Source organism: Triplophysa rosa, linkage group LG16 (assembly GCF_024868665.1).
Source record: "Triplophysa rosa linkage group LG16, Trosa_1v2, whole genome shotgun sequence".
In the NCBI taxonomy this organism is placed as follows: Eukaryota; Metazoa; Chordata; class Actinopteri; order Cypriniformes; family Nemacheilidae; genus Triplophysa; species Triplophysa rosa.
In genome coordinates, this window is record NC_079905.1 from 20,792,339 (window position 1) to 20,803,516 (window position 11,178).

At 36.7% G+C, this 11,178-nt stretch overlaps 1 protein-coding gene across 1 annotated transcript in view; it reads left to right on the forward strand.

Annotated features, from left to right (window-relative positions):
- Positions 1–3,890: 3,890 nt before the first annotated feature.
- The window catches only part of lrp12 (low density lipoprotein receptor-related protein 12), a 15,338-nt gene continuing 8,050 nt past the window's right edge, over positions 3,891–11,178 (forward strand). The window contains exons 1-3 of the mRNA XM_057355227.1: positions 3,891–4,844; positions 8,742–8,798; positions 9,436–9,571. Coding sequence (XP_057211210.1) covers positions 4,778–4,844; positions 8,742–8,798; positions 9,436–9,571 — 260 coding nt within the window. The 5' untranslated portion in view covers positions 3,891–4,777. The remainder of the gene's footprint in view (positions 4,845–8,741; positions 8,799–9,435; positions 9,572–11,178) is intronic.

Below are 11,178 nucleotides of genomic sequence, written 5' to 3' on the forward strand. Positions count from 1 at the left end.
GTAACATTGAGGAACTAAGAAGGGAAGCACATCCACATGCAGTGTTAGATTTATTAAACCTGAGACAAAGTACAAACAACAAAATAACTACAAAAGAACTACAAAATGACATGAGGAAACAGGAACTCAGGTAAACAAATGAGAGCTGCGTCCAAGGCCCTGTCCCAAATGGCGCACTCCGGTCTTGTGGACCTCCTCTGACTCCACACTTGGTGACGTCAGGAAGTGCAGACCTATAGGGCACTAGGCACGAGTCCACAAGCGTACATGGGAGCGCATTTTGGGACCGACTTGAGGTCATCACACCGGAAAGAGCAAGCGGTGCTTTCTAATCACTCTCGCGGTACTTTGTTGTCATACACTGATCAGTCTGCGCAGCACCTCGTGAAGTCGACCACACTTGTTGTCTCATTGTAGTTATTTGGGACTGGAGCTGCCGGTTTTTATTGTTCAGTATTTCATATGTTGATATAGCACCCGAGCATTATACAATAGATACTTATGTTTGTAATGCATTAATTTGTCATGACGTAAATGCAACTGCTTATGTATATGTATTTATTTGTATACACTATTCTTCTGTATACACTTCTTAATATGCATATATGTTGCTATTTAATATTTCTCTATAATACAGAAGCTGTGTTGTTCAGCTTTACAGAGCCCAGAGACAACTAGATATACAGTAGATCTACAACAAAACATGGCTTATTACCTTAAGTAAGAAAATGCACTGCATTAAAAGTTTTTATTCTTGAATAGCTGGCTTAATAGAAAATAAATAAGCAATAATATGAATAAGTAACTAATTAATAAATTAATTTTGAATTTTATCAAAACATACATTTAAAAATGTATCCGTCATGTTTACTTATATGTTGGACATCCACGACACTCCTCCCATCCGTTCTGTGATTGGGCGCTCGCAAGGATTCCTGGGTAGGGGACTTCAGTGGAGTCTGCGTCAATGCGGCTTTGCCGAAGACCGCATCGAGGGCACAAAGGAGGCGCTCGCGAGCAGACTTCTGAGAGCTAAAACGACAAATGGGACACCCTATGGACTCGTAGACTTGGCGAGAACGTGCAATTTAAGTCCACGAGACCGCAAGTGCGCCATTTGGGACAGGGCCATCGACGCCAAAGTACAGTGCCCTTAAAGTCCCTGTGAACCGGAAGTTGCGATCGTTTTTACTTCCGTATTCTGACACATTTCCGAGTGAAAGGGAATTTCAAAGGAGAACATTTTTGGGCATGGCTTGCGTTTTTCACTTGGATGTGTAAAAACAGCTGTTGCATTGATTTTGAAATGAAACTGGCAGCAGACTGACAGTTGAAGGGGAAGAGTTAACGGATGCTCCAGCCAAGCTGTCTTATTTAAGACATTTGAGATGGATAGTCATTTCAGGGCGGAAGTGCATTTTCAGATTTTAACTGAAGATTATGAGGGTACATGAATTTTAAAAAGAGAATGACCCACATTTATTAGCTATTTACTATAAACGCTGCAATATTTAATGAAAAAATAAGAATTGTAAATTTCACTGGGACTTTAACGCACACTAAACCCACACTATCTTGAATACCTCTTCGGAGCTGTATTCAGGGCTAAGTGTATCCCATCATGCATCACGTTCTCATAAGACTTTTTGCCCAGCTCTCGCTAGATGTTGTGGAAAGCTTTACAGTGTAAGTTATACTATTACTTTTTATGGTTAGATCTTTATTTATTCTATTTTGGGCTAACATGTGTTTTTCTTTTTTTTTTTTCTTTTTATGGTATAGCTACTTTGATACAATACAAATAAAGCGCTGTATAAATCTGATTTGACTATATAATTAGATATTTCATTTACTTTTGTATAAAACGTAGTGTTGCATATTTTATTGGTGAAAACTTCAGAGTTATGTATTTTGTAAAACTACTTTTTATCACATAATTAGAAACACCACATTAATTAACGTTACATGTTTTCACTTGCTAAGTGTGTCCCAAGGGGTTAGAAATACTACATGCCCAATTGGGATCTTCACGCCTACTAGAACACTTAGTCCAAAAACAGGAAATACGTCATGAAAGTAGTCAAGTGGTCAAGTGCAAAGACCGCAAGTGGGGGTATTTGGACGCAGCCTATAAGATCACAACAGTTTGGTTTTTAATCTCGTCAGATGTGATATGTAAAATGTCTTCATCCGTCAGTCCTTTTCGAAGAGCTTTGTGGCATTTTGGAACAAACCAGACTGCCCAGACGTGCTTGAAAAGCATTTCAACATTATCGAGTAACACTGAAAATGTCCTTGTTGATTTGAGAGCGATAGGTGCAAATATCATGTCTTCTTTGTAAATCTGTCAAGGTGTCATGCATATTATGTTTCCAAGATTGTCTTTATCGCACATGTCTGTGGTCTAAAGAAACTGGTTGGATATTGGACATTTTTTAGGAAAAAATGTCAAAACAGAGGAAACAGTGAATAGTGTGATCAAGATAATGACACAATACACCAATGCTGCCATCTAGTGAGCAAATATGATAGGCACCTTTATGGAATAAAGTCGTCTATAATTATTGGAGTATATAGACTTTTAAAATTAAAGATTAAATAGGGAGATACTAGTAATGGAAAACTACCTAATAAACTAGTTAATAAACTAGTAATCGATTACAGAAGATACATTTACACTAAAAAATAACGGAAAATGTACTTGTAATTTTCTGCCAGTAGCCTACATTCATTAATTTTACAGACATTTTCATCCTTCATATTAATACAGTATATTGTGCACAAATTTCTTCACACTGAACAGAATCTAAAAGTATAGGCTAAACTTTTCCTAATATATTATTCAAAATCAACCTAAAAATGCTAACTTGTTTATCAACCTAAAATGCACCATGCTGGAGCTTCAGGACAATATTTATTTCTATTAATAATATATTAATATAGTATGCTAAAGAAGATATTTCGAAGAATGTTGGCATCTGAACAATGGCAGTGCCCATTTACTTCTAATGTGTGGACATAATATCAATGGGTACCGCCATTGTTTGGTTTCCAACACTCATTCCAAAATCATACATGTTTGAAACTAAATGTGTTGAGTAAATGATGAAAATTTTCATTTTTCCTCACATCGGGCTTCTGTGAAACACAAAAGAAGATATTGTGAGAAATGTTTCAGTGGTTTTGTGTCCACAATGCAAGTAAATGGGGGACAATTTTGTTTGGTTACCAACATTCTTCAAAATCTTCTTTTGTTTTCTCTAGAAGAAAGTCATACATGTTTGCCGTGACTTAAGGGTGAGTAAATAATGTAATGAAGAACTATCACTTTTAGAAGCTTTCGGACAAAAGCTAAAAATCCTGAGCCATCTGTTTACTTCCTAACGGATTAAACCTTTTTACATGCGTGGCTGACACGACATCTGTCACTCACTGAGGGTCAGAAAGGGGCACAGCGACCATTTGAATGAAGACAGATGTTTTTTAACTCTTGTATCTGAGCCCAACAATAACTAGGGATCCTGAATGCAATGACCTCTCTCACTGTAAGACAATCCTTTGGCCAAAGCCTTTGTTAAACAGTATAAAGCTCAAAATTTGTAGTTTACATTTGCAATATTATTTGCTGTTTTTTGTTCTTACACAATACCAGGCTCTGCTGAACTCTGGAACCCAGTTAAGATATTTTGATAAAATATTTTAGAACCTAATTTATTACTGTGTGTGTATTGGTTAAACACATTTTTTACGAACTGTTAACATAAACCAGCAACAACTGTTACATAACATCTCTCCTGATTACAAGGGGAGATTACGCAAACATGATAGGCATGAAAATGTGTAATTAATAACCTCAGCTCTCTATACAATCGGAAGATGCAGAGAGAGAGAAGGAGGAGAGATGTGGGTAGGGGGAAGGGATGGTTTGTGATGGTAAATACCCGGCTGTAACAACACAGAACCGATCGGAAAGGCCAAAATTCAGCATGTGTTTGTGGATTACAGTCAGGACAGCAGAGGAACGTGTTGTATTCATGAAGCCAGCAATGTAACTTTATATTCAGCGTTTTTACAGATCAGATAGCAGCGCGTCTCATAATGCTGTAGATCAGTGAGCGGCTATATTTGTCTGGATTAGGGCTCTTTAACACCTTAAAACACTGGGAATTAGTTATTTCACGTCGGATCTTCAATAGATCAGTGCTGATCTCGTTTTAGGCGTTTAAGGACACGGTTTGTGTTGTGCAGGAGCTCTAGAGCCAACAACAATAGCGCTAGCACAACCGGCTAGTCAAACACCGGTGTCTTTAATCATTTGTTGTTAAAATACACCAGCGATGGACAACAGAATTAATTTGCCTTCATTATTAATACGTTAACTCGACTGCAAACCTCATAGATGCATTCAATCATCCATGGGGTTAATATCATGCATTAGATGTGTAGGTTGACATTTAGCGTTAGCTTGTTAGCACTAGCGGTTTCTTTGTTGTGGAAAAACCCCGGTTTGCTTTGACGGCTTTTACCTTTTTGTTAAGGGAAACTGTCGTTTTTATGACTTTAAATGTATTATTTTATTGCTTTTATTTGATTGTCTTTTATCGTTGGTACGTCATTTATTTTTAACCATCTTCATTGTAGTAGTATTACGTTTAGTGAGGTCCAGACGAAAAGAGATGTTACACGACTAACGTGAAAAAAGCAACACGGAGACATACTGTGTAAATAACCACATAAAGCTACAAAGTGGCACGTTTTATGGTTAGATAACGCTATTATGGCCTACACTTTAAGTTCAAAGAGGACCTGTTTGTTGCGGACACATATAATCTTCATTTTCATAGGTAAGAGGTTTTATTTGTCGTTTTTCACTGTACTAATAATGTCTGGTTATGATGGTGATTTGTGCATGGCACTGCATGCTACATAATAACACTTTAAAACAAGTCTGATTTGACTCATGTATATCATTAAATGGCAGTTCCGTTATGGGAGTCTCTTGGTTGGCCATTGTTTTTTTCCCTAATGTTTAAAATAGGGTTTGATTTTGTACTTCCATAAAGATGTAGTGTAACTCTTAAACCAACCCTTTCAAAACTTATTATGATATGTAGGACCTGTGTGTTTGAGATCAAACCCTGGTAAATAAAGGGAACAAAGACTTGTTTACTGGATCATACAATATGTCTCCCCCCAATCTCTACACGTTGTTATGGGATTTAAAAAATATATATTTTTCCTTTTGCATTTGTTTGGAATATTTTTACGTTTCCTTGCAGATGGTTCTTAAAGTGCTTTATACAATACACATTAGTTTTAAGCCGCTTTACAGTAATGCACAAGAAAATAATGGGAAGTTATGCAAATTCAAAGCACAGCTGTGGGTATAATACAGTAAAACACAGGAAAGCGTTACACTTTAAATTACTTTTATGCACATAGCAGATGCTTTAATGTAAAGCTATTTACAGACAGTGCATTACAAGGTATCCTTTATTTTTAAAAAGGATGTGGGGATTAAAGCCATGATGATCTTTTGTGCTGTAAACAAAATGCTCCGCCAATTGAGCTACAGCAGTTAACTATGGGGTGGTCCCACTGGTGGGGAATTGAGACATGACAAGTGGGGCGCGACAAACGGGAGGACATTTCATCACTTTTGTGCCCATCTCTATTAATTTCTTTATTTATTGACCATGCACTCAAAACAAAACAATGACACATTTAAATGTAAGCCTTACTTAAAACAATATCAGACTGCGAAGGAAATGTCACGTGGAACCATAGTACGAGAATGATTTCACATCGGAATGTTAGTTCAAGCGGAACAAAAACTTTAACATGGAGATACGGTAGGCGGTAGCTGGTATAAAAGTTAGCAATGGATACGTTTGTGATATGGAATGAAAAGAAAACAGGAAATTCGGCACCAGCAGACAAAACCAAGACAGACAGTGGACCTAAATTTATAACTATTTTGTTGGGGCGATTGGGGACAGGTGAGGCCTGGAACCCTTCCCTACCTCCAAAGTGGCGAATGGCAGAAAAAGTTTGAGAAACACTGAGCTATAGGAAGGAACACTGTCATATTTGCATGTCATATTTAAACTTGGAAATTCTTAAAACCTTTGATAGCCAACCTTGGACATTTTGGCTGAAGGTGTTGGTTGTTAAGCACACTTGAGTTTTCAAGTGGCCTGAAGGATAGATCCATCTGTTCCACAACTCCGTTGCAAGTGATATTAGAATAGACCTATTGATGTAGGCATCATCTTTATCCATCAGTTGTTGAACATTTGCTCTGCAGAAGGTTTTGCATTCCTGTGTTTGCATGTGGGCTGTTCCCCTTTTTCGTGTGCTCCCACAATGCAGTCTGCTGCTATACACAAACATCAGACAGAAGTGAGGGAAACCCCAGCAGATGAACAACATGCTCAAACAATGAGAGCTATTCAGGGTTTATCCCACGGACTGTTTTCAGCATTCCACAATATATTTTCAAACTAAACATTTATACCAATTTTAACTTCTAACGCGACAAGTTAAAATCATATCAGGGAAGTTAGCTGTGTTTTTATGGTTCTTCAAAAAATGGACGTATCGAATAAACATTTAAAGTTCTGCAGTGAAAAGCTATTATTTTCTTCAGGGCTCCAGACTAACTTTTTACTAGGAGCACTGTAGCCCCTGACTAAAATTTTTAGGAGTGCAAGCAAAACATTTAGGGGCTAACCTTAAATTAACATGCAATGCAATTATTCACATTTACCCCCAAAATATCTGTATTACTGATTAGGGCTGGGCAAAAAAATCGATTAATCATTTTTCTTTTAAATGAGGTCGATTCAATATCGATTCTCAAAAGCTGTGAATCGATTTTTTTTCTTTCAAATTTCCGCAAGCACTGAACATTCATTAACGTGAATGTTATTTCTACTACTATCCACTAGATGTCACTTTTCTTTTTACAACTTTTGGATGTTACAGATGCGGGTGTCACCTTTACATGAAAGGCAGCATGATTGCAACCCCTCTTTACAACTTATTTTGTGAAATTTAGTTTGTTATACTGTATCTTAAATGTAAAATAAAACTTAACAAGAGCATTCGCCTGTCGTTCGTTCTTGCTGTGAACGGATTTGAAATGATCCAGCGCTGTCTCATAATCCACAGATAAATGAAGTTTCCAGAGCTCCTCCACGGTTAGTTTCATTTTAAACGTCTCATATATCAAATCGTTCGTCCTCAGGCTTAAAAAAAATCAGTCACAGCAAACAGCGACTCGTAATGATGCGCTCACGTTATATGTGTGTAAACTTGTCAATGACGACCTGGATTGTGCGCGTCTGCGACGCGAGTGACCCGCACAGTAGGGATGGGCGATACCACATCTTTTTTATTCGATACTATACCGATACTTTTTCTTGAAATGTTACCGATACCAATACTGATGCTTTTTAAAAATAAAAATCTAATTTCAATTAAAAAAACAAATTACATACTTGTACTGGCTACTAATAACAAATTTATTAAAAAAGCAATTTAAACAAATAAATAAAATGTTTAAACAACCTTCTTACAAAAATATTGATTAAATAACATAAATCTTAATAAAATGAACAAAAAATGTGCATATTTTCACTGTCTTCTTATTTTTAAACAGGCCATTTTTCTTAGGCTTTATCATTCTTTTTGTACTATTACATACAGTATTTAAAAAATATATATATTTATTAACTAACAAAAATCTTAATACAATTAACAAAATTACAAACATAAACTGTGCATACTTTCACTTGTGTTTCACTTCAATTGCTGATTAAGAATTCCTAAACTTTAAATTGTAGATTGGAGTTTAAGAAAAGCAACATGTCAACATCTCCTCTGTTTGATGCGGAAGTGTGCAATGCATGCGTGTTGTGTATGAGTACGTGCCTGAATATCACGTGACCACGTTGCTCGCGCTGCGCAGCCGGAGACCGATCCTTGTGTGACGTCAAACTGCCGCGAGAGCTACTTTCATAACATAGCGTCACTGATCGGCATGCGCAGAGCTAACAACATTTAGTTATGCTGAAACTATTAATGTAATTAACAAGATAATCGATACTTTTCAGAAAATATTGATACCTAAATAGCAGCTTTTGAGTATCGATGTATCGATACTGCAGCATCGATGTGCACATCCCTAGCGCACAGTTCACTATCACACACAGCCTGCATTGGTGGCGGGCTCATGTTCTACTCATCTTTTCACATGAAATAACAACTAGAAGAAATTCCAAATTTGCAGGTCGCACATGCGCGAGTACTTTTAAAAAATACTCGCGCTGTCTCGAAAACTGACCATTTAGTCGGAGACTGTAGCCCTGTTATTTATGAAACCTGCCTTTGATCTATTAGAACAAGTCAGAATATTAGACGAGGGTTGTCCAGGTGTTATGATACTCTTGACTTAATCACCAGCGTTCTTCGTGGGTACATTTGGAGCGAGACAGCCGGTTGCCCATATTATTCAATATAGAGCATTTTTAAATGTTTGTTTTGTGTGGATCTTTTAACCAAATGAAGCTGAGGATTAAAAATGCAGTCTTGTATTCTCAAAACCCTCCTGAATCTGTTGACGCTGTACATTTGATTTGTGGCTCTTTGCATCCTTTAGGTTGTCATTTGCTTTCTGCTGTACAGCATTGTCTTTTGCATCTTATTCAGAAAACCTTTTCTTTCTGTTGTTTCTATAGGACATGCATTTTCTTTACAACACAGCGAGAATGTATATGTATCAGGGATGTCAAACGGTGAGTCTCGACTAATCCGTCATGATATAATCTTCTGAGTATCCCTCTAAATCAAGTTATACTTAATGCAGATTAATGTTAAAAACAAAGATCCACAACATCAAAGTCCTAAATTACAAAGCTCATAGGTTTTGACCAAGCCATGCACGTAAGGCATAAAATGGCTCATGATAGTTTAAGATTACCCCATTACACATTTCCTTTTGCCCGAGTAACTTTGCAATACTAATAATGCTAATTAGATTAAGGGTGGAATTCACATAATAAGGTTACATCTCAGATTACAATTTCAGTGTTTTGGTGTCATGTTTATTTAGCCAATACATTTACACGGTAGCTCTGTTACAAAAAACGAATGAGATGCTTATTTAGAGATTTCGAGTTACAACTTAGACCAGTTATGCCTTAGTTCTAGTAACCAGTTTTTCGCCCAAATTTAGAGCGGTATTTGTTGCTTTGCAGTTCAATCAATCACTAATTCCATTATCAGATTTAATTGAATTTAGGATTGCATGTGTAGACAGACAGCCTGACAGTTCAGTAAGGATTTGGAGCCAAGCTATTCTGGTTTAATCACCCAGAATACTTCAGAATGCATGATCCTTCCTAACCATTATGTTGGTGTGGATTTCTTCAGCTTGTGGAGATGTGGCCGAGCAGATCAGAGCATCCAGTGGAGTGATAACCAGCCCTGGCTGGCCCTTTGAGTACCCATCTCACATCAACTGCAGCTGGAACATCAGGGCCAACCCTGGAGAGATCATCACAATCAGGTAACCGCAATGCGATGTCATCGTCCATCACAATGTTTCACTGTAGCCATCGTCCGATGCCAATTTGTTAGACATCACCCAACCCTAAATCTTGTAAAAAAAAAGATCAAGATCACAAATGTAAAACATTTCCCTCAAACAAGAAGGCCGTGATTACCCAGAATTACAGGTTTTATCAATTTTCGTCAATTATACTTGCACTCCATGTTGAAAGGTGGTTTTAAGTCCGTTTGCTCTGTTCCAAACTCTTGACTTTTCATCTGTACTCTTATTTAAGCTATAAAAACAGTCTGAAGATGTGGAACATTGCAGATCTATTTGTTTTCTATATCACTGCTGTACATGTAATGCAGCCTCTCATTTTTTTTATTGAGGTTACATTTTGAATTTGCACTTAAAGGGATGGTGGTTCATACGTTTTTGGCGAAGAGTTATTGCCACCTCAAACAAACTCCTTTGAACTGGTTCTGTATTTGTGTTCTCCATCTGCTCAGCTCCTGAACTGATTTGTCTCCGCCTGTGTATTTGTTTGCATCTTCATTGGAACATTATGTCCATGGTTACCCAAGCAGAAATAGACCCAATGGGTATTTTCTTCCACAGGATGTTATTTTGCGGCAAAAACAGCAACTCACTAATTCTCCCAGTGGGAACAGCTCGTCTTAAAAGTATTCTTGGCCTGATTTTCAATGAGACATGCATCCCACAAGTTATGGCAAGCTCACACTACGGTGATTTTTGGCTGGATTTTGCTGTCGCGTACAGGTTTCCAATGTCTGCGACAAAACCCCCGAATCGCAACCAAATCGGTGCTTGTTTCGGTTGCCGAAGCTCGTTAAGTATAAGCAGGTCGGCAACCGGACCTGTCTCGAGCTATCCCAGACGCTACGATATTTTCAAACCTGTTTGATATTATCGTAGTGTGCGCGATTGAATGACCACGTGGAACTAATCCAGCCAATCACAGCACAGGAGGTTTATGTCAAATTATTGCGTGGAAGAATTAAAAACTGATGGCATATTTTCATTAACATTACAGAGCGTGTTAAACGGCTGGTATACCAGACATAAAGCTATTTTAAACTATCCTAAAGCAACAAGTCTGTATAATAGAATTTGGAAAACCCTTTAATAACACTTCAATGTTTCACGCTCCATTGTATGGAGGACTAAACCTGCAAAAATTATAAATAAATAAATAAATATATAAACGAATAAATGTAATAATATGAAAATAAATAAAGGAATGAATGGTTTGATAAAACAAAATAATTCGTTTTAGCTATTATTGATCTTAGCTTTAACTTTTTTTTCATTTTTTAAATTGATTTATTATTTTTTGTGTCCATTTTTTAATTATTTATTATTATTATTATTATTATTTTATTTTTAGATTATTTTATTTATCATTTCCTTTTCTTTTTTACATTTATTTATTTATACGTTTATTTATTTTTATATTTATTTATTATCGCATGTATTTATTTCCACTTTTATTTATTTATTCTTGAATTTATTCTTACTTTTCTGTGTCTTGTATGATAATTAGATGGGTTGGTCTTGCCTACTATTGGTTCAGCGTAGATTGAAGCGTTTGATCGATTACT